Source organism: Dipodomys spectabilis, unplaced genomic scaffold, assembly GCF_019054845.1.
Source record: "Dipodomys spectabilis isolate Male_0828 unplaced genomic scaffold, ASM1905484v1 ptg000076l, whole genome shotgun sequence".
In the NCBI taxonomy this organism is placed as follows: Eukaryota; Metazoa; Chordata; class Mammalia; order Rodentia; family Heteromyidae; genus Dipodomys; species Dipodomys spectabilis.
The window spans coordinates 5,745,416-5,769,417 of NW_024870753.1; the positions used below are offsets into that span (position 1 = coordinate 5,745,416).

The 24,002-nt window shown below is 45.0% G+C and overlaps 1 protein-coding gene across 7 annotated transcripts in view; it reads left to right on the forward strand.

Moving 5' to 3' along the window:
- The first annotated feature begins 5,936 nt into the window (after nucleotides 1–5,936).
- Cep164 (centrosomal protein 164) overlaps nucleotides 5,937–24,002 on the forward strand; it is a 60,124-nt gene continuing 42,058 nt past the window's right edge. For 6 of the 7 annotated variants that reach the window (XM_042682920.1, XM_042682922.1, XM_042682926.1 and 3 more), the window contains exons 1-4: nucleotides 5,937–6,030; nucleotides 10,902–11,004; nucleotides 12,888–12,999; nucleotides 20,491–20,695. In XM_042682920.1, coding sequence (XP_042538854.1) covers nucleotides 10,923–11,004; nucleotides 12,888–12,999; nucleotides 20,491–20,695 — 399 coding nt within the window. In that variant the 5' untranslated portion in view covers nucleotides 5,937–6,030; nucleotides 10,902–10,922. Of the gene's footprint in view, nucleotides 6,053–10,901; nucleotides 11,005–12,887; nucleotides 13,000–20,490; nucleotides 20,696–24,002 lie in introns of all 7 variants that reach the window. The other variant, XM_042682921.1, reaches the window with a different exon arrangement.

Here is a 24,002-nt window from a genome sequence, read left to right on the forward strand (position 1 = left end):
AGGACACCACCATCCCGCTCCGGCTCCCAGGCGGGCCGGGGAGGCGGAAAGACTTGTGGCGACGGCTGTCAAAGCCCGGGGTTCTCGCTTGTCCCTGGCGTCGCTGGGAAGTGTAGTCTTCCCGGGGCTTCCGGAGCTGCAGAGGGGTCTGGGATGCCCTCTGCCGAGCCGGAGTCCACCCTGCAGGCCCCTGGCAGCGAGGGGGACGGGTGGCCGGCGCCCCTCTCACCTGTCAGCCCTTCCTGCAGCTGGCTTGAGCGCCCGGGGCGTGCGACCAAGCCCTGGGGCTACCCAGCACACCCTAAAATTGATCCCACAGGGGAGGACGGGGTGATGCCGGCCGCGGCGGGGTTTGCGCACCCATGGCGGGTGGCCCGTAGGAGGATGCCACGGGTATTTAATTTGAACCCCAGTTTACGCAGGAGCAGCGATTGGGGGAGCAAGATTAAAGGGATGCATGGGTGTTTTCGACTGCAAACCACAGGAGCAGAGTCTAACAGGGGAATGTGCAGTCGGTGTGTTTTGTTTTTGTGTGTTCTCTCCCCCCACCTCCCAAGTCTGCAATCTGTGGGCAGATAGGAGCCAGCCCAGTCTTCTCTGTCTGGGTCCTCAGGACCCGCCCTCCCTGCTTCCTGCACCGCCAGTCTACCAGGCCAAGGATAAATGGCTGTGGAAAGCTTTGAAGTGTTATCGCTCCAAGACGTGTCAGCATATTAATTGAAAAGGGCTTAAGATGAAGAGCTGTAGAGCTTTATTAGCTTAAAGGAGAAAAAGCTTTATGATTGTGTCATCGCATTATTTATCAAGCATGGAAAGACCTTGATAAAATCCAGTAGCCATAATAACAAAATTATATTTAAAAAATCAGTAGTCATTCTCATTTTTTTTAACAAAGGGAGGCATGGCTCAGGTGGTAGAGCCCAGCCAATGAGCAAAAGCAAGCATCAGCAAGTTTGCATCCTGGTCTTAGACAAAAACAAAACAAAAGCAATGATAATACTAATAATTAATACTAATTATGATAGAGAGTCTAGAAAACATCATATGTTAAGAAAGCTAGCCAGGCACGGGTGGCTCACTCCTGCAATCCTAGCTACTCAGGAGGCTGAGATCGGAGGATTGTGATTCAAAGCCAACTGGGACAGGGAAGTTTGCGAGACTTTTATCTTCAGTTATCCCCAGAAAACCAGAAGTGGCACTATGGCTCAAAGTGGTAGAAGTGATAGAGCTCTAGCCTTGAGACAGTACTAGGCCCTGAGTTCAAGCCCCACAACTGGCAGGGGGGAAAAAGAAAGCTAATGTTTGCTGCTGATGCCTTATGCTTGTAATTCTGGCTACTCAGGATGGTAACGCTCTGAGTTCAAAACTCTATTATAGACAAAAGAAAGGCAGAAAGAGAGGGGGGGTAAGAGAGAGAAGAGGGGAGAGAGAGAGAGGGAGGGAGAGAGAGAGAGAGAAGGAGGGAGAGAGAGAGAGAGAGAGAGAGAGAGAGAGAGAGAGATACTGGGCATTGGTGGCTTACACCAGCAATCCCAGCTACTAAAAGGTAAAATGTGAGGATAATGATTCAAAACCAGCCCAGTCAAGAAAATCTGTGAGACTCTTATTTCCAGTTAACCACCAAAAAAGCCAGAAATGAGGATGTAGTCAAGGTTAAGTGGTGGAGTGCTAGCCTTGGGTAAAAAAGCTAAGGGACAGCATCCAGGCCCTGAGTTCAAGCCCTAGTACCACACACACACACACACACACACACACACTGCTAAGGTTATTCTCGCTGATTTGGGCTTAGGAAAAGGAAGGTCATTATCACCACTGTTATTCCATAGGGTTTAGATTAGTCTGGCCAAGTTAATACAGTAAGCAAATAGAACAAGTGGTATAAATATTGGAAAGCAAAAGGATCATTATTTGCAGATTATATGAGATGAGAGAAAAATCCTAGCAATGATGTGATTAGACTTCAGCTAAACAAACATAAGGGACTAAGATATGGCTCAGAGGTAGAGCATTTGCTGTGCATATTCAAGGCCCTGGGTGCAATCTGTAGCATGCAGCTCGTGTGTGTGTGTGTGTGTGTGTGTGTGTGTGTGTGTGTGTGTGTGTGTGTGTGTGATATGTTACTAGAACCAGTGAGATCTAGGAAGGTCTTCCAAAGGGAGGAGGCCTCTACCTAGCCCTTGGGTATGGATTGGGGGTGATGTTGCAAAGAAGAATGTTAGGGCACATTGAGATAGAGACCAAGAACTTCATTAGTGAAGTAGAGCAAAAGAAATAATGGTCCACCCCAGATACATGCACATCTGGGGTTTACAACACACCACATACCATTCTAAGTGCCTTACATGGAGTACCTTCATTGTTTCTTACATCTTGAAGTCATATTCTTATTATCCTATTTTGCAAATGAGGAAATGAGACATCCCAGGAAGGTTAAGAAATGAGCCTGTGGGTTTCCACTTACTGAGTGGAAGAGCCAGAATTGGACTACTAGTGTGTTGTGGTACTTCTGATTCGATGGAAGTTCCAAATATTTAAGTAGTCCAGTTTGTGTGTTTCCTGAGTTTCATTAAAAAGCCTTAATAGAAGAAGATTTATGATGAGTGAGAATTCCTCTCTTCACTACTGATTTGGTATGTGTCATTTTTCTTATGTTCCCCCAAGGACTTACTTTCTTAATTGTATGTTTGTCTGAGAGCACTTGATAAATGGGCTTTCACATTTCTAAGTATGGACCTATGGGAGGAACCTGTTAAAATGTGACTTGCTCATCACTGTGGATAACTTCCATAGATCTCACAGCATCCTGTAGTTTATTACCTAGGAACCCATGTTAAGGACAAATGTCATGGTTATTTTTTACTCAGGTCTCATTGTGTATCCTAGGTCCTTGACAATATTCCTGCATTAGACTTCTGAGTTTCTGAGATTACTGGTCTGGACCATCATACCTGCCAAAAGTTAAGCTTTTCTTTCTTTCTTTTTTTTCCCTTGCTGTTGGTCATGGGATTGAACTGAGGGCCTGGGTGTTGTCCCTGAGCTTTTGTGCTCAAGGCTAGTGCTCTTCCAGTCTTTTTTGCCAGTCCTGGGGTTTGAACTGAGAGCCTGGGCACTGTCCCTGAGCTCCTTTTTGCTCAAACCTACACTCTACCACTTGAGTCACAGCACCACTTCTGGCTTTTTCTGTTTGTGTAGTATTGATGAATCAAACCCAGGGCTTCATGTATGCTAGTCAAGAACTCTAGCACTAAGCCACATTCCCAGCCCTCGTGTTCTACCACTTTAAGCCACAGCACTACTTCTAGGTTTCTGGTGGTTAATTGGAGAAAAGCCCAGGCTGGCTTCAAACTGAGATCCTCAAATCTAAGCCTCCTAAGTAGCTAGGATTATAAGCGTGAGTCACAGGCACCTAGTTTAAAGTTTTTTTTTGTTTTTTTTTGGTCAGTGATAGGGCTTGAACTCTGGGCCTGAGCGTTGTCCCTTAGCTCTTCAGCTCAAGACTAGAGCTCTACCACTTGAGCCACAGCGCCACTTCCTGTTTTCTGGTGGTTAAATGGAGGTAAGAGCCTCACAGACTTTCCTGCCCGAGCTGGCTTTGAACCACGATCTTTAGATCTCAGCCTCTTGAGTATCTAGGATTACAGGCGTGAGCCTGTAAAGTACCCAGCTAAAGTTAAGCATTTTGATGGTAATTAAAATGGACAAGATTCATGGCATTTTTGGATACAGGGAGATACAAATGGTGTTTTTTATTGTAAAAATACCATACAGAGGGGTTACAGTAATAGTACATTTCTTATCAAGCATTATTGCCTCCTCCTTTATTTTTCCCCTACCATCCTTGCCCTCCCATCTCCATGACTATCCCCCCCACCCCCAAATGGTGTTTTGAAGTCCCTGAGTTATAAGGTCTGTAGTGGATGATCTGGTGTACTTCCCAGAATGGTTCCTTTGGCTCCTTAATAAGACTACTTATTTATTATTATTATTTTATTTTTTTATTTTTTGGTCAGTCATGGGGCTTGAACTCTGGGCTTGGGCGCTGTCCCTGCACTCTTCAGCTAAAGGCGAGCGATCTACTGCTTGAGCCACAGTGCCACTTCCAGTTTTCTAATGGTTTATTGGAGATAAGAGTCTCACGGACTTTCCTGCCCCGGTTGGCTTTGAACTGCGATCCTCAGATCTCAGCTTCCTAAGTGGCTAGGATTACAGGCATGAGCCAGCAGCGCCCAGCTTATTATTGTTTTTATAAAGATGCTATACAGAGGGGTTACAGTTATATAAGTCAGGTAGAGAGTACATTTCTTTTTTGGACAATGACACCCCTTCCCTTGCTATCTCTCAGTTTTTCCTTCCTGTCCACACCTACAAGTTGTGTAGTTCATTTTCAACATAGTGTCTAGTAAATTTCTTTGTTTATTTAGGTGGTTTGAACTCAGGGCCTTAGTGAGACTTTTAAGGAGTGAGGACAGGAAGGAGGACCAATTAAAATAATCGGAAAAGAATCAACTGCAGTGAGATTAGAGGAAACACAGGTTGAACTATGGCAAAAAAGTTTGAAATTAAAAAAAAACATATCCCTAGATGGGCACTGGTGACTCATACCTGTAATCCTGGTTACTCAGTAGACTGAAATCTAAAGATGATCACAGTTTGAAGCCAGCCCAGACAGAAACGTCTGTAAGACTCATCTCTAATTAGCCAGAAAAAAGCTGTAAGTGGAACTAGGTAGAGAGTTAGACTTGAGTGAAAAAATCAAAGGGACAGTGCCTAGGCCATGAGTTCAAGTCCTACATGTCCTGGCTATTGGATACTTGGCCTTATTGCCTCCTCTTCAACTAGCAATGAGACATCTCCACTTTTCTGTTTCTATTTTCCTATTCGCAGAGTATCTGAAGCTGTCCTTGCTCCATTTATTATGGAGACTGGCCACACAGGAGAGAAAAGTTTTTTTTCCCCGTATAAGCAAAACAGAAGCTCTTTGGGATTATATTATTATGAGTCCTTCTGCTAGACAGGATATGTGGCGAGTTGTCCATATACTATGTCATATTTTTTCTTCTGTTATAGACTCTAAAATAAATGACAGTCCCTATTGTCCCCATCTTGCAGATATGCAAACTAAGCCCTGTGTTCTGGTGAATAGATGGGTAATAGAAACTTGTTCTCTTAATTCTTTTTTTTTTTTTTTCTCCAGTCCTGGGGCATGAATTCAGGGCTTGGGTGCTGTCCCTGAGCCTCTTTGTGCTAAAGGGTAGCACTTTACCACTTGAGCCTCAGTGCCTCTTCTGGCTTTTTAAAGTAGTTTATTGGAGATAAGAGTTTCACAGGCACTTTTCTGCACAGGCTGGTTTTGAACTGTGATCCTCAGATCTCAGCCCCCTGAGTAGCTAGGATTAGCTGCTTGAGCACCTAGGCTCTTAATTCTTCCTGGTCAGGAGTTCATTGATATATCAGAGCACAGGTAATCCATTTCTTGTGTTTTATTTGAGGGCTAGAGTAGAGGATGCAGTAGGTGTGGGGGGGTATTGAGACCCTTATATTCACATTTCTTTGGTTTAATAAAAGTCCAGTAAATGGGTTGATTTTTGTTAAACACTGTTATTTACTAGATAGTAATTGGATACTAACGATACTTCTGAGAGTTATGATCAATAGATACTATTATGAGTAGTCCTTCCCTGAACTGGAAGACATTCCCACATCTAAAATACAGAACTCCATTTAACTCCTAGTGGAGACTATACCTATCAACTACCTTGAACTACAACTCCCATCGTGCAACGGGAAAACGTGCATCATTTCTGGATAATTTGACGGGACCTAAAACCAATCCGCTACCAGAGCTCTCAGCCAGCTACCTATTGGCTCCGGTTAGGGGCGGGACTCTCCGTTGCTAGGCTAGCATCCTTCCGGAAGTGGTTGTTGGTCGCCACAGGGCAACACCCCGGCGTCCCTGGAAGCGGGGAGCCGGGGTGGTGCCGGGGAGGCGGCGTAGATTTATCTCCGGGATCCTCTCCGGGAGGGGGACCGGTGAGGAGCCCCTGGGGCAGAGGTGCGGTGGCGTGGCGTGGCGTGGCGGGGAAAGGAGGCACTCGGGTGTGCCCGCGGAGGGGTTTGCGCGAGTGTGGGCGGGAACTGGGGAAGACGGGAGGGAGCGGCGGCGGGACGGGCCGGCCGCGTTCAAACCTCGGCTGGCCGGGCGCGAGGCCGGGGCCCGGCGGGTGAGTGAGGCCGGGCGGCCGGGGCGCGAGGCCGGCGGCGGGCCAGCGGGCAGCGAGGGCTCGCGGCCGCGCCCATCGGCTCGTCCTGCCCCCGAGTCAGGGAGCGAGGCCCGGCCTGGGGCCTTGCCGGAGACCTTCTCTTGTGCGTGGGGCGCCGTGTGTGTGTGTGTGTGTGTGTGTGTGTGTGGCGGGTGGGGTGCGGGGTGGGGGTCGGGGGTCCTCCTCTCCCCGTCGTCGGCCCGTCCCGGGCTAGCCCAGCCTGATGCCATTGGCTGCCAGCTGGGGCAGTTGAAAAGTTTGTTTCTTGTTCTTCCGCCGTTTTCTTTGCACTGATTGAAGAATCTGTCTCCCCTTCTGTAACCGTTTTCTTCACCCGCCTTCCGCGACTTGAGTCTCTTCTGCTTTCCCAGACTTTTGCAGCCACCCCCCCCCCCCCGCACCCTCCCCCGCCCCAGTCACCGTCTCTTCAGTCCAAGTCTCCCCAACCAGACTGAGTTTAGAGCTGCCTCGCGATCATCACCCCCAACCTCTCTGGTCCCACGGATCTGTTCGTCCTTCTCTGTTTCTCAAGTATTTTACTCCATCTCCTGGATGTTTGAATTGATCGGAAATGGATGGGTGCAGTTTAGTGACCTTCCCCAGCAACTCTTAAAGCCCCTGATGGGCACAGTCCAGGCAAGTAGCAAGTGCACCCCATGAGGTGTCACCTGAACTGTTAGTGACTGCTACCTGCAGTACAGTATTGAGGCCACATCTTTGTGACATGATTGGCTGGCATGTCCCTCTCAGTCTTAAGTGTGGAGGGAAATTTTCTCACGTGTTATTTGTCATAATTACCTAAGGTCTGCCTTCTCTGGTGTGTGTGTGTGTGTGTGTGTGTGTGTGTGTGTGTGTGTGTGTGTGTGTGTGTGTGTGTGTTCGTTCGTGTGTTCATGTTCATGTGTGTGTACTTGCCAGTACTGGGCTTCAACTGCTTTATTGCTATAGCTGGTGTTCCACCACTTGAACTACACCTCCAGTTCTTGGTTAATTGGAGATGGGAATCTTTTGTATGTTTCTTCCTGGACTGACGTCCAACCATGATCCTCAGATCTCAGCCTGTTGAGTAGCTAGGATTACAGGTGTGAGCCACCAGCATCTGACTCCCTCTCGATTACAACTTTAGTCCAAGTTGCTACCAGCTCTTACCTAGACTATCTCCTTCCAGCTGGCCTCCTTTCTACTTTGTAATCCCAATGGTTGCTAGAATTCTTTCAACTTCTACATCTACACTACATGCTCATTCTTTGTTTTGTTTTGTTTTTTTGTTTTTTTTTGGTCGTCGTGGGGCCTGAACTCTGGTCCTGGGCGCTGTCTCTCAGCTCTTCAGCTCAAGGCTACTGCTCTACCACTTTAGCCACAGCACCACTTCCTGCTTAAGTGGTGCTGAGGAATTGAACCCAGGGCCTCATGCATGCAAGGCAAGCACTCTACCACTGAGCCACCTTCCCAGCCTTGACTCAGGCTCATTTCTTCCAATGCTTGTACTCTCTCTCTTTTCTTTTTTTTTTTTTAAATTTTTATTATTTTATTTTATTTTATTATTGGGTTCGGTCATGGGGCCTGAACTCTGGGCCTGGGCGCTGTCCCTCAGCTCTTCAGCTCAAGGCTAGCACTGTACCACTTGAGCCACTGCGCCACTTCCGGCTTTTTTGTTATGTGGTGCTGAGGAATCGAACTCAGGACCTCGAGCATGCAAGGCAAGTGCTCTACCACTGAGCCACCTTCCCAGCCCTCTCTCTCTCTCTCTCTCTCTTTTTTTTTTTTTTGGGTCCCGTCGTGGGGCCTGAACTCTGGGCCTGGGCGCTGTCCATCAGCTCTTCAGCTCAAGGCTAGCGCTCTACCACTTGAGCCAAGCACTACTTCCGGCTTTTTTCTTTTTGCTTGTGTGGTACTGAGGAATTGAACCCAGGGCCTCAGGTATGTAAGGCAAGCACTCTACCACTGAGCCACCTTCCCAGCCCCCCTCTCTCTCTTTTCTTAATTGTGCTGGTACCAGAACTTAAACTCAGCTTTTCTTGCTTACGCTGGCACTTTGCTACTTGAGCCACACCTTGAATTTTGGCCTTTTGCTAGTTAACAGGAGATAAAAAAATCTCTTGGATTTTTTTCCCATGGTCTAGATTTCGTTTCTCAGATCTCAGCCTCTTGAGTAGACAAGATTACAGATGTGAGCCATTTTTAAAGATCCACTTATCTGGCACTGGTCAAGCAATCCTCACTAGATGGTAGCTCAGGAGAGTGATGACAGAATCTGTGTTTAGTCATTGCTACATTGTCAGTGCCTGGAAATAAACTTGACAGATGCATAGCAGATAATAGTTCAACAAGCTAGTGGTCTCTACTAGCCACACTCCTCTTTCCTGCAACTTCTTGCTCTTCTCAAAAACCAGGAAAGAAAGTCTTCACCATCTTTTAATTTCTTTTTCTGGTAGATTTGTTTGAAATTTGGATAATCCACAAATCCAGCTTTTCTAGATTCATCCTGGCCTTTAATAGTTATATATGGATAATTACACACATAGTTAATTAGGCCTTAGGCCATAAGGACTAAGACTATACCTGACCCTTGCTTTCCAGGTGGGAAGTGTCTAGGGATAGGTGATACTTCTCACATGTAGACTTTTCTCACATTCTGTGGCATAGGCAATACAGTGCTTTGTGTAGTGTTTGATTGCCCTAGTGTTGGGTCTCTATCCAGTTCTCTTTGTCCTTGGGCACCTTTCTTGTCTTTCTTTCCTTAAGAGGATTAAAGGTTCACGTGGCTCCTTAAGCTATGAGGTACCTCACTTACTGCCCTGGTTCCTGGTTCATTTCTGTTAGGCTTTTTTTTTTTTTTTAAATCATGGGTCTTGAACTCTGGGCCTGGGAACTGCCCCTAAGCTCCTTTGCTCAAGGCTAGTGCTCTACTGCTTTGAGCGAAAGCACCACTTCCCATTTTCTGGTGGTTAATTGGAGGTAAGAGTCCATTTTCCTGCCGTGCTGTCTTTGAACCTCGATTCTGACATCTCAGCCTCCTGAGTAGCTAGGATTACAGGTGTGAGCCACCACTGCCTGGCTAATACTGGAGGTTTTAACTCAAGGTCTCATGTTGCTAGATAGGTACTCTACCACTGAAGGCATGCATCTATCCTTTTTGCTTTAGTTATTTAGTTATTTGTCTTTCATTCCCTCTCTCCCCTGCTCCCTTTCCCCCTTCATGCCTGGACCACGTATATGACCTCCTGTATATGATTCTAGCACATATATAGAATTGTACCAGTGGTCACTTAGAAATCTAGTACCACCCCTTCCCTGGAACTAGAAACCTTGGATTCAAGAAGGACTCTTCAGGCTACTATAGCAGTGTCACATGAAGGGTAACTTAAAAAACAGAAATCCTAGTTCCTGTATTTTTTGTGTTAACACTTGGCAGAGAAAGAAAGTTCTGATTGCTCAACAACGTGTGTGTGTGTGTGTGTGTGTGTGTGTGTGTGTGTGTGTGTGGTCAGTCCTGGAGCCTGAACTCAGGAGCTGGGCACTGTCCCTGAACTCTTTTTGCGCAAGGCTAGCACTCTACCACTTGAGCCACAGCACTACTTCTGGCTTTTCCTGTATACGTGGTACTAAGGAATCAAATCCAGGGCTTCATGCATGCTAGGCAAGCACTCTACCACTAAGCTACATTCCCAGGCCACTCAGCAACTTCTTATAAGAACACTAATCCTATCCACTGAGGGTCCACCTTGATGACTTCATCTAATTAACTTCCTCCCAATGACCCTCCCTCTAATAATGTCACATTGCAAAACAGGGCTTCAGTATTTGGAGGGACACCACCATTGAGACTTCTTTCTTGTCTTCCCTACATCCTAGCCCTGTGTCCATGGTGTCCCTTCTCCATTCCTGCTGCCTCTGCCCTAGTTCAAGCCTCATCATTTTTCACTTAGATGGCAGCATTTTCAAGTGGTTTTCCTAAGAAAACCAGCTTCTCATTTCTCCAGTCTAGCCATAGCAGTCCTATCAGAGTTCCTGGCCTGACAGATTGACTGTCCCTCTTCCTCCCTCCCTCCCCCCTAAGCCCTAGTGACTCTGCTTTGCTACAGGGCAGGGACAGGCTCTTTAACAACAGTCTGCAGGCTCGCCATGCCAGCCCCTGCCATGTCTACTGTTACTCCACGTGCCACACGTGGAGCTGCCAGAAGGTGCTCCCTGCCTAGGATGCCTTCCCCATCCTACCTCGGGAGTTTGGTACTCTTTATCAGTACATCCTGGAGCAGGAACCTTTTTCCCTTCTGCCTTCTCCAAGTGTAAATGCTCTCTCCGCTGGATGGCAGGCTCCCCAGGCAGTGGTGGGTGTGATGGTGTGACTGCACTCTGGGTTGCTGATATATGGGGTTCTGGTGTCTTGGTACCTCTGGGGTTTTCCACTTGGGGTTCTATGCTCTTAATTGTTTTCCTCCTGTCTAGGGGGTCATATTTTTGGGAGGGACATCTTGGGGGACTTTCCTAATATGGAGCCCATAAGGCTTGAGTTCCCAACCCCACTATCTTTGTGCATGCAGAGAGTCCCTGGCCATGCTGGCTTGGTGGGGCTAGTCTGATCCAGGTGCTCTGTGACCCAGCTCACTGTTTTTCTCTTTGGTGGGATCTGTGTTTTAGGTATCCAAGCCCAGACCAGTCATGGCCGGACGACCCATCCGCATAGGAGACCAGCTGGTTTTGGAGGAAGATTATGACGAGACCTACATTCCCAGTGAGCAAGGTGAGAGACTTGTGCAGTGCTTTGAGGGCAGGTATTATGTGTGGTACATGCACCCGGCTGTTCGGTATATTCCAAGTTAGTCCATGGGGCCTAAGTTGCCACATTAACTGTTTTGGTAAATAAAATTATATTGGAAAACAACCATACTTGCTTCTGTGTTATCTGTGGCTGCCTTCATGCTTTGACATTGTGGTGGTGGTAACAGACCTCCATAGCCTACAATATTTACTGTCTTCCCCTTCACAGAGAACATTTGTTCCTGAGTTGGATCATTAGTTTTAAATGAAAACATATAGGGGATTTTTGTGAAATACAATGTGTCCTGAAGCCAGGGCAACTGTTTTCTTTTTGGTGGTACCAGGCTTTGAACTAAGCTTCATGCTTTCTGAGCAGGTGGTCTACCACTTGAACCCCAACCTCAGTCCTTTTATGCTTTAGATATTTTTCAGATAGGGTCTTGTGTTTTCACCCAGGACAGGATTGGGCCAACATGTGCCTATCTATACCCCACTGAGTAGGCACTACAGGTGCATGCTACCATGTCTTTGGGTTATTTGTTTTGAATGGGGGTCTAAATAACCTTTTTCCTGGGGCTGATCTCAAACCAAGATCTTCTTGATCTTTGACTCCCAAGTAGCTGAGGTTTACAGAAGTGAACAATCATGTCCAGTCCCTAACCCAGTTTCTTTTTTTTTTTTTTTTTTGGTCGGTCGTGGGGCTTGAACTCTGTGCCTGGGCGCTGTCCCTCAGCTCTTAAGCTCAAGACGAGTGCTCTACCACTTGAGCTACAGCGCCACTTCCGGTTTTCTGGTGGTTTATTGGAGATAGGAGTCTCATGGTCCCTCCTGCCCGGGGGCTTTGAACCTCGATCCTCAGATCTCAGCCTCCTGAGTAGCTAGGATTACAGGCGTGAGCCACTAGCGCCTGGCCCTAACCCAGTTTCTTAAGAACTGAGTTTTTTTTTTTTTTTTTTTTTTTGCCAGTCCTGGGGATTGAACTCAGGGCCTGGGCACTGCCCCTGAGCTTCTTTTGCTCAAGGCACTCTGCCATTTGACCCACAGCACCACTTCTGGCTGGCCTTTTCTGCTTATTGGTGCTGAGGAATCAAATCCAGGGCTTTATGCATACTAGTCAAGTACTCTACCACTAAACCACATTCCCAGCCCAAGAACTGAGTTTTTTTTTTTTTTTTAAAGCAGTGTCATGATTATGGCTATTTATTTAGTGTTACTATGTGTCAGTCTCTGTTTTGTATTTGTTTAGACTATTACCTTATAACTCTCATAAATACCTCTATGAGTCAGGATTATTACTGTTATTATCCCTATGTTTCTTTTCTTTCTTTCTTTCTTCCTTTTTTTTAAAAGACAGTCTAACTAGATAGCTCAGGATTGCCTTGAACTTTCTATCTTTCTGCCTCAACTTTCTGAGTGCTGTAGTTGTTTGGGGGACAAAGGCTTTTGCAAATCTTAGGAGAGCTTATCTCCTTTTGGTAAAACGCCCTCATCCTGGATGGTTTGCCTGTGGCTTTGGGCTCTTCCTGAGGCCTCTGGCACCATGAAGCTTTGGTTTCTTTTTTCTTTCTTTTTTTTTGCCTTTGTTAGACTTGGCTTCAGATTGTATTCTTGGGAGTATGGAGATAACATGACATAATTCATGTGTGCCCTTTATAAATGAGGATGTAGGAAAACGTATGCCTTATATATGCCATGTATTGCTTATATTTTCTTCAGTAAGACATACTTTCTTACTGAACAAAATTTGAAACATAAAGGCAAGGTTGGTAAAGGATTGATTGTGATTTTTTTCTTCTTTCCATCCCCTTTCTTACCTACCCTCTTATGTCTTTTACCTTTTTACTCCCTTGCCTCTCCTCTTTGCAGAAATTCTTGAATTTGCCCGAGAGATTGGTATCGATCCCATCAAGGAACCAGAACTGATGTGGCTGGCTCGGGAGGGCATCGTGGCCCCGTTGCCTGTGGAGTGGAAACCATGGTGAGTGATAGAGAGCATGGCTTCCCTCACCTGCTAGAGGCAGAGGGGCTTGACCCTGGAGATCACCTTTAACAAGGCTGGCCAGCATGATCAGGGACGGCATGGTCTCATTTCTCTGCCAGGAGGCCTGAGGCAGGCTGGCTTGCTGGTCCCTGTTCTGGAGTCCAGCACTTACCCTTGGAACACAGAGCTGGTGCTCTGGCTCAGTCCTCTGGCACCAGTGTCTGGTGCTGAGGAGGGCAAGAGTCATTGATATTCCTGCACTCTGATACTCAAAGTAATATCTGCGCTGCCTTCCCATGTCCAAGTGGACACTGGTGCCAGAGGGGTTTGTAGTGAGTCTGTGCAGACTGGCAGATGGTTTCTGTCTCCCTTGGCAACCATGGATTTCTGCAACCTATTCCTAATAGCTTCATATTCATGGATTTTTTATTTTATTTTTTTTGTATTTTCAAGTGCTTTGGGTTCAGGTTCTCTCAGGAAAGCAGAGGTTCATGGTGAGGTGCTGCGGTTGGTTGTGTTCAGACGCCCTCCACGTTGTGGGTGAAGACCGCACCCTCTCCCGTTTAACGCCACACTTTATGCCGCCTGTTGCTCTGCTTTCTCTTCACCACCTCATCCTCACCTCATGCTCAGTGTTCGCTCCAAATTATCTCCCTAAAATCAAGAGCCATAAGCTTACTTTTGATCCTCCAGTGTGCTTTCTGTGCTTGCCATATGCTTGTCTTCTGGAGCTTTAGGGATCGCATCGCAGGCTGAGGAGGTACAGTTTGGTGCACAAGGTGAAGTCATCCTTTTTTTACCTGAACTATTTAACATGGTGGCTGTACTTCAAAGTAACTGTGATCGTCGCTTCCCTCTTCTTAGCTGCAGGATTCTAATCCTTTGAGCTTTTCTTCACTGGTGGCTCCTGCTTCTCTAGAGCTTTTTCATGGCCTTGCCTCCTGTGGACCCTCTCCAATTTCACATCTTTCGTGTGGGTGATCTGGCAGCACTTCACACTGTATTGCAAGTGCTCAGGACTTGTGGTGGTGTTTTTAGGGTAAACTTACAAGGTACTAGGAAGCTGTCATTGGTTACGGGACAGCTGTGTGACAGGCTTTGTGCCAGTTGCCTCCAGGTACCTGCCATGGTGGCTAACACGCCCTTGTCCTGTAGGAAGAGCATGAATTATTTAAAAAATTTTAAATAGGATTTTATTGTTATTATTAAGGTGTTATACGGAGGCGTTACTACTTCATAAGTCAGGTCATGAGTACATTTCATTTTTGGACAATGTCACCTCTTTTCTTTCTAATTTTCATTGTTAAAAATAATAGAAAAAAACTTAAGAGCTTGCCTGTACATGTTATCTTTCACCCTAGTCTCTTTACCAAGGGTCATTACTGTTAGTTGGTAAATTCCTTTCAGACCCGTTAGATGTTAAGTGTAAGTGCTGTATTATAGACACTATTCTTCTATGTCAGTAGATGATGCAGTAGGACGTAAGACCACTTCATTCCTGTTTTAATTATTTAGACAGGCTTTTAAAAAAATTAATTTATTTGGTGCTAGGGATTGAACTCAGGAAAGGCAATACACTCTACCACTTGTGTACACCACCAGCCCTAGGCAGGGTCTTGCTCTATAGCCAAGGTTAGCTTAGGGCTCAGAATCCTTCTGCCTCAGTTTCCCAAAGTGCTGGGATTGTAGGCATGAACCACTATGCCTTATTCTACCTTATTTTTTCCTGTGTTGGTACTGGGGCTTGAACTCAGGGCCTTGTGATTTTGCTTGACTTGTTGGCTCACAGCTGGCATTTTATTATTTGAGCTATACCTCTAGTCTAGCATTTTTCTGGTTTTGGAGGTAAGCATCTTGAGGGCTTTTCACACAGGCTGCCCTGGAATCACAGTTCTAAGATCCTGGCCTCCTAGGGCTGGGAAGGTGGCTCAGTGGTAAAGTGCTTGCCTTGCATGCATAAGGCCCTGGGTTGGATTCCTCAGCACCACATAAACAGAAAAAGCCGGAAGTGGTGCTGTGGCTCAAGCGGTAGAGCGCTCGCCTTGAGCTGAAGAACTGAGGGATAGTGCCTAGGCCCAGAGTTCAGGTCCACGACCAGCCAAAAAAAAAAAAAAAAAAAGATCCTGGCCTCCTGAGTAGCTAGTATTATAGTTACGAGCCCTGGTGCCCAGCTTGCTTTGATTTTTTTTTTCCCGGTTGTGGGTCTTGAACTCTATGCCTGGGCACTATTCCTGAGTTCTTCAGCTCAAGGTGAGTGCTCTACCACTTGAGCTTTGCTTTGATTTTAAGATGATCTTGCTATGTAGTCTAGTCTGACCTCAAACTACAATCCAGTTGCTTAAACCTCCTGATTACTAGAATTACAGATGTGTACACCATCCCCAGCTTAACTGTTCCATTGAAGGAGATTTAGGTATTTTCAAGACAAACCACATTTATGAGGGTCTATTTTTGGATTCTCTGCTCTTTTCTATTGATCTGTTTATTTTTATACAAGTACATTCTGTCTATATTTGTATTTATATCTTATTTTGTGTTGGTACTGGGGCCGAGATACTGTCCCTTAGTTTTTTTGCCACACCTGGCTTTTTTGTTGGTTAATTGGAGATAAGAGTCTAACGCCTTTCTTGCCTGGGCTGGCTTTGAACTCGATTCTCACATCTCAATCTCCTGAGTAGCTAGGACTACAGGCATGAGCCACTAGTGCCTGGCTCACATACTGTCTTGATTATTGTAGCTTTTTAATAAATCTTGAAATCATTTAGGGTAAATCCTCCCATTATCATTTTCTTTTTTAAAATTTATTTATTTTTGGGTCCGGTCATAGGGCCTGAACTCTGGGCCTGGGCGCTGTCCCTCAGCTCTTCAGCTCAAGGCTAGCACTCTACCACTTGAGCCACAGCACCACTTCTGGCTTTTTTTCTTTTTGCTTATGTGCTGCTGAGGAATCAAACCCAGGGCCTCATGCATGCAAGGCAAGCACTCTACCACTGAGACACCTTCCCAGCCCCTCCCATTATCATTTTCAAAGTCAAATTCTAGGTGCTTTGCATTTCCGCATCAATTTTAGAATGGTTGATTTCTGTTAGGATTTTGATTGGAATTGCATATAAGTGAATTGGGGGAGAGTTGACATCTTAATATTGAATCTTTAAATCAATTAACATGATCTATTTTCCATTTAGATTTTCCTTATTATTTCTAAGAAATACTTTATAGTTTTTGTGTACATGTCTCATTATCTTCTCAGATTTATCCCTATATAGTTCATAGTTTGGATGCTTCTATAAGTGATATATTTTCAATTTCCAATTGTTTTCTTGCTTTTATGCAGAGGTAAAATTGTTTTTTGGTATATTGATCTTGCTCAACTCAATTATGTCAAGTCTAATAGCCTTTCTTTTCTTTTTTTTCCTATAAGGTTTGCTAGAGATGGTAATGTCTTCTGGGAATAGAGACATTTTTACTGCTTCCTTACTAATCTGGTTACCTTTTTTTCCTATTTCTTTCCTTAATGTCTTGGCTGGAGCCTTTGGTATTATTTATAAATATAAATGCCGACAGCATATCTTTGCCTTGTTCCTGCTCTAAGAGAGAAAGCATTCAGTCTTTTCTTGCTAACTAGCTATTAGCTATAGGGTTTTTGCAAATGACCTTTGTCAGGTGAGGTTTTCTTCTCTTCCAAGCTGGCTGAGAGTTTAAAGCAGGAATAGACTTGCACAATAGGTTTTTCTGCATCTGTTAGGATCATAGGAATTTTTTTCCCTTTTTCTGGTCTGCTCATATAAGTTGTGCTGATTGATGTTCTTAGGTTAAACTAATTATATTCTTAGTATCAACTCTATTTCTTCATGATATATTATCTTTTTTATGTTTTATGGGATTTCATTTTCTAAAATTCTGTTAAATATTATTGCCTCTATGTCCAGGGGGGAAATTGGCCTACAGTATCATTTTTCTAATAATGTTTTCTTCTTGTTTCAATATAATATTGGCTTCATGGAATGATTTGTGAATTCCTGCTTTTGTTTTCTGGACAAGCGTGTGTAAGATTGGTATTATTTCCGTCTGTATTTGATAGAGTTTACCAATGCAGTCATCTGGGCCCCAAGGTTTTCTTTGTGGGAAAAATTTTAAGTACAGATACTTTCTTTAATGGATACAGGATTCAGGCCATCATCTCTTCTCCTCTTTTCCTCTCATCTTCTCCCTCCTTCCCTTTTCCTTTCATTATTTTTCAAATAGGGTCTCTTGTTTATGCCTGGTTTGACCTGGATCACTATCCTCCTATTATGCTTTTTCCTGGGATGATAGGCATATGCCATATCGCCCAGCTTTTTATAGGCTGAGATGGGAGTCTCCATAACTTTTTTTCCCTTGAACCTTGATTCTCCTGATCTTTCCCTCTCATTTAGCTAGGATTAAAGGCATGGACCACCAAGGCCTGTACTTGCTAGGTAAGCACTCCACAACTGTAGCTACCTCCTAAGTCCTGGTCCCTATTTCCCAGAGGTTCCACCATCTCTTAGCCATCACCACATTGGGGACCAAACTTCCAATGCATATCTCTTGAGGGACAACCACTTCTATCACATAACTCTTTAATAATTTTCCTTTCTAATTTTTTTTCTCATTTTTCCCGTTTACTTGAATTAAGATTCAGAATGTTAGATTCATAGGGAGCCTGAATGGGATTGTATTGGACTTGTACATTGATTTGACAGTTATTGGCATTTTGTCAGATTTGAGTCTTCCAGTCCTGGGAGTTGAACTGAGGGCATGGGAACTGTCCCTGAGCTTTTTCACTCAAGGCTAGTTCTCTACCACTTGAGCAACAGCTCCACTTTTGTCTTTTTTGGTGGTTAGTTAAAGATAAGTGTCTCACAGACTTTCCTGCCCAGACTGGCTTTGAAACCACGATCCTCAGATCTCAGCCTTTTGAGTAGCTAGGATTACAGGAATGAGCCACTGATGCTCTTTTTTTTTTTTTTTTTGGTCTCTTTTCTTTTTAACTGTGAAGCTTTGCAAAGATTTTACACATTTTGGATTTATTCCTGCGTGTTTTATCTTCAATTTTGCTGTTGTGAATGGATTCCTTTTCCTGTTAGCTGTCCTAGTGGAGATGGGGTGGGGTTACTGGGGGTGGGATGAGTGGTTTACTTCATTGCCGCACAAGTTCTCCTGCATTATTTCTCTTTCCCAGTAGTATGGCTTGTCACTTCTTATGAGATTAGAATCTTTTGCAAGAAGACAAACAAAAAAGCTTTTACAATGCACTTTTCTTCAGATTGTTAAGATCTATCTATGTATCTATGTATATTTTTTTGTGCTATTACCGGGACTTGAACTCTGGGCCTGGGCACTGCCTCTTAGCTTTTTTGCTTAAGGATGGCACTCTGCCAGTTGAGCCACAGTTCCACTTCAGCTTTTTAGTGGTCAATTGGAGATGAGAGTCTCAAGGACTTTCCTGGCTAGGCTGGCTTTGAACTGTGATCCTCAATCTCAGCATCCTGAGTAGCTAGGATTATAGGCATGAGCTGCTGACACCCAGGTAGTTATTTATTCTTAATCAATGATACCTTCAATTTTGTGTTAGTCCTTTTCCCTGCCTTCCATCTAATCCTTACATACTCCTTTTCCACATCTCTCTCTCTCTCTCTCTCTCTCTCTCTCTCTCTCTCTCTCTCTCTCTTTCTCTCTCTGGTCAGTTGTAAGGCCTGAACTCTGCGCCTGGGCGTTGTCCCCGAGTTCTTCAGCTCAAGGTGAGTGCTCTATCAGTTGAGCCCCAGTGCCACTTCCAGTTTTCTGGTAGTTAAATGGGGATAAGAGTCTCATGGACTTTCCTTCCCAGGCTGGCTTTGAATTGCGATCCTCAGATCTCAGCCTCCTGAGTAGCTAGGATTACAGGCGTGAGCCACCAGTGCCCTGCTTCTGCTTCTTCTGCTTCTGCTTCTTCTTCTTCTTCTTCTTCTTCTTCTTCTTCTTCTTCTTCTTCTTCTTCTTCTTCTTCTTCTTCTTCTTTCCTCCTCCTCCTCCTCCTCCTCCTCCTCTTCCTCCTCTTCCTCCTCCTCCTCCTCCTCCTCCTCTTTCTCCTCCTCCTCCTTCTTTTCCACTTCTTCTTCTCCAATTCTAAGTAGTTTGGGGCCTGAGCAGGGACTAACTTCTTTTTTTTTTAATTTTAATTTTTTGTGAACATACTGTACAGAGGGGTTACAATTACATGGGCAAGATAATGAGTACATTTCTTATCAAGCATTGCAGCCTCCTCCTTTGTTTACCCTTCACATCCCTTCCCAGCCTCCCTCCCCCCGCCCCCCCACCCAATCCCCCCCCCCCCACCAAAGTTGTAAAGTTCGTTTTCGACATGACAACTTGTACTTCTCATTGTTGCAACAGGTCCACCTGTATCCTTAAACGACTTGTTTTTCCCCATCTCCTCCACAAATTATACTGACATCAAATATAGTGAAAGCAGGGGTTATACTGTGGGGGAGGGACATACAAAGCAACAAAGAAATAATCTTATAAATTCGTTAGAAACAAATGCATGAAAGAAAAAAAACATTAAAATACATATCTAAGGGTTTATTTTCCTAACATCACATTATCTGACCTTTTCCGCTTGACTCATACATATACTAGATATTGCAAATAAGGGAAACCATGGGCCCTATGTTTCTTTGGGCTTGGCTTACTTCACTTAATATAATTTTTTCCAAGCCTTTCCATTTCCTAACAAATGGGGCAATGTCATTCTTTCTGATGGAGGCATAGAATTCCATTTTGTATATATACCACATTTTCTTGATCCATTCATCTACTAAGGGGCATCTGGGTTAGTTCCATATCTTAGCTATGGTAAATAATGCTGCAATAAACATAGTTGTGCTGGTAGCTTTAGTGTGGTCTTGATTGTAAACATTTGGGTAAATGCCCAAAAGTGGGATTGCTGGGTCGTAGGGGAGCTCTAGGCGAAGTCTTTTGAGGAACCTCCATACTACTTTCCAAAGTGGTTGAACAAGTTTACACTCCCACCAACAGTGAAGTAAGGTTCCCTTCTGTCCACATCCCCTCCAGCATCTGTTGTTGTTAGAGTTCTTGATTTTAGCCATTCTAACTGGGGTGAGGTGGTATCTCAATGTTGTTTTGATTTGCATTTCTTTTATGGCTAGGGAGGTTGAGCATTTCTTCATGTGTCTATTGGCCATCCTTCTTTCTTCTTCAGAGAAGTTTCTCTTTAAGTCTTTAGCCCACTTATTTATTGGGCAGTTGTTTCTTTGAGGATTTGTTGTTGGGGGATTTAATTTTTTGAGTTCCAAGTATATTTTAGATATGAGACCCTTGTCGGTTGTATGGCTAGTGAAGATCTTCTCCCAATCCGTGGGCTTTCTATTGATCTTGCTAGCTATGTCCTTTGCCATGCAGAAGCTCTGCAACTTCATGCAATCCCATTTGAGGGACTAACTTCTGAACTCTGCTTATCCCCAGCCAGGACATCACAGGTGATATTTACTACTTCAACTTCGCCAATGGGCAGTCCATGTGGGACCATCCATGTGATGAGCACTATCGGAACTTGGTGATCCAGGAGCGGGAGAAGCTATCTACTCCTGGGGCCACTAAGAAGAAAGATAAGAAAAAGAAGAAGGAAAAGAAAAGCAAGAAGGACAAAGAGACCACCAAAAGTCCCCGGGTAAGTAAGTGGGTGTCAGCTTCCAGGGAGGCAGGGTTGAAACCTGAGGGGTATTGGACATCTCTAGATGTCTGTAGCAGGGAACAACCGCAATCCAGCTGTAGTGGCACACACCTATAAGCCTGTTACTCAGAAGGCTGAAGCAGGTGTTTAAGGCCAGCCTGGGTTATATAGTGAGACCCTGTCTCAAACAACCCTCCCCCACCAAAAAAAACCCCAATAATAAATTCTTTGATAGTACATCATCTAAAGTTTGCCTATCTTCTGGTTGACTTTTTTCTTCAGTTTCCAGGGATTGTTAACTTCTTTAAATAATTTCTTTCCTTGGGAAGTATGTGTTATATAACAGAAGAGAGCACACTCTGTCCAGGATGGTGTTTTGTAGAAATCTGGGAAGAGGTAGTGTGTGTCATTCTGGAATAGTCGATGAGGCCAGTGTGCCTAGATGAGCGGGTGTGGGCTCATGTTTGTCTTTAAGTGGTATGAATTTCATTATCAGAACACCCATGCCTTCAGGATTCAAATGAGAGCTCTGGGCTTTCTCTCCTCTGTGGCTTGCCCTTGTGGACAGCATCCTTGGTTAGTGATAGGTAACTGACATTGAATTACATCCTGCTCACTGTGGTCTTTGAATAGTTTTTGTACTGAGTTCAAGGAATTCTTACTCATGTGTGATCTGGAAGGTGGTAATGATTGCCCTTATTTTAGTGGTAGCTGTACTGACATGAGACCCAGGCTCTTGCTGAATGCTGGTATACAGGGAGCATGCCTCATTTCCTTCATCTAGCTGTAGGTGGGAGGCCATACTGAGAGGAGGGGTCAGTAGCTCTACGAGGAAGGGTGCATGAAGGAACTCTGTACTCAGTTCAGTCAGGTGGGAATATTTTTCAGCCCTGGGAATATTTTTTCCACCCTCTCAATGGCCTAGTTGTTTTTTCCTTTGTCCTTTTTCTTTTTCATTTTCCATTAGAGTTTCTTTTGCCTTCCTGCCTGCTTTCCTTCCTTCCCTTCCTTCCCTTCATTTCCCTCCCCTTCCCTTCCCTTCCCTTCCCTTCCCTTCCCTTCCCTTCCCTTCCCTTCCCTTCCCTTCCCTTCCCTTCCCTTCCCTCCCCTCCCCTCCCCCCCCTCCCCTCCCCTCCCCTCCCCTCCCCTCCCTTCCCCTCCCCTTCCCTCCCTTCCTTTTTTGGTGGCGCTAGGGATGAACCAAGGACCTCATTCACACTAGAAGCACTTTACTACTTAGCTACACACTCAGCCCTGTCTTCTTTCAATTATTGCTTTAAACAGTTGTTGATTCATTTGGAATTTTTTAAAATCATGTTGAAGCTTTGTTACTGCTCCCCCCTCCTTCCTCTCCTTGACATATTATTCATGAAGCTAAGGAACAAGATAAAAGGTCTATTCTTCTAGACAGAGAAAAGGAGACAGGTGATTTCCCAAATAGTTTGAATTTTTTTTTTTTTTTTTTGCTAGTCTTGTGGCTTGATGGGGCTTGAACTCAGGGTCTGGGCACTGTCCCTTAGCTGCTTTTTACTCAAGGCTAGCACTCTACCTCCTGAGCCACAGAACCAGTTCTAGCTTTTTCTGTTTATGTGGTACTGAGGCATCGAACCCAAGGCTTCATGTGTGCTAGGCAAGTATTTTACCGGTAACTTCTAGCCTAGGTTGAATTTTTAACATATTATAAGTTTGAAAGGCATAAGGAGGCTGATAGGCTTTTCAGTAGCCCTGGATTATTTGAAATGATATGAAAGAACCTGAGAAGCTCTGGCATGACTCATGGTAGAAGAGGGAGTGAACTGAGGGTTCTAGACTTGGGTGACAGTCTCATTTCTGGTTGAGTGCGAGTTTCTGGAGTTCCTTGTTAGCAATGCTCTCTTCTATGATTTTGGAAAATGAGGACAGTCAGATAGCCCTGCACGATCAGGCTGGTTCTGAGGATTTAGATCAAGCTCCTCAAGTTTGAGTTTGTGCAGGGATAGGTGTGAGGTAGGAGGGCTACCTGGGTTTAGGGGGTTTTAGGCCTTTGAAGGTATGTCTGCCCCTAGCTGGGTGAGATTTACAGTGAATATGTTCAAGATATAGTTGAATTTGTTAGGGTTTTCTTAGCCCCAAGGTTCTGTGACTGGACATGTAAGGAGTACCAACTTATGCCTTTGGTAGAAGGGTACTAGAGTTTTGAAAGCTCAGGCCACTGGATGAACTTTTCCTCATGTGTCCCTCTTAGGAAATTTCTGGGAGCCCTCCGTAAGTATAGCAGGTTTTATAAAATTATCCGAAGAACTTAAGGTCTAGATGATACCTCAGGGATAGCTTAGTTGCTAGTTTTCAGGCTTTGGTTGGTAGTAAAGTTCATGTCTTCACATCAGTTCCTCTGTAGAGGTCTAGCTTATTAAAAAAAAAATAAATGAAATGTCCCTGATTTCTCTGGGGATGTGGGTCATGGTACTTAGGTCCTCCACACACTATTGCTACCCCTTTGTGCTGAGCCCCAGATTCCATGTGGCAAGGGTGCAGGCCCTTGATCTAGTGGAGCTTCCTCTTTATAGGGGGAAACTGGGCCCCCGAAAACAATGTATATTTGGCCTGAGGGAGTTTTTAACTTTTCTTCTTGCTTTGATTTCTGTGTTACTTTAAAGGGAGGGTGGGTTTCTGTCAAGGGCTTCTCAAGGGCTGAGGTAGCACGTATAAAATGCTTTCTCTTAGTTTTCTCTGCATGTTTGTATGCCCATCTAGGAAACACAGCCTGAGCAGGGACTTCTGCCTTCTTCCCTCTTCCTCCGTGGCCCATCCCCTCTCCCAGCACCTGGGCTTGCTGATCTGGACTTAGATCAAGAGATGCAAGCTAAAAGTGAGGGTTCCTTTAAGAAAGGGAAGAGTCCATGTATGCCTCTTATGGGTGCCCTCCCTAGCAAATTGCAGCCCCTCTCCAAAGGCCAAGCTTCCAGAACCCATCCGATCTTTGCTGACGTGGAGAAAATCTTAGGCAGGGTTCCAGCCCAATGTAGGACAGAATTAGGTGATCAGCAGGGTCTGGAGATACCCCAGAAGGCAACAGAGAAAATCTACCTGGGGTTTTCCGACCCTGAAATAGAAGAGCTGGAAATAAGGACCAGACAGCAGAAACCTGGTGCCCTGGGGCCTCAGAACACTGGGCCTTTCCTAGATGGGCTAGGATGCAGGACCAAGATCCCTGTCCACACCAAGCTTTCTGATACCACCGATGGCCCGCAGCTGAAAGGGGAGCAACAGAGCCACAGCATAGCCACACTGAGTCCAACTGGCCCTGGAGGAGACAAGGGTCAGA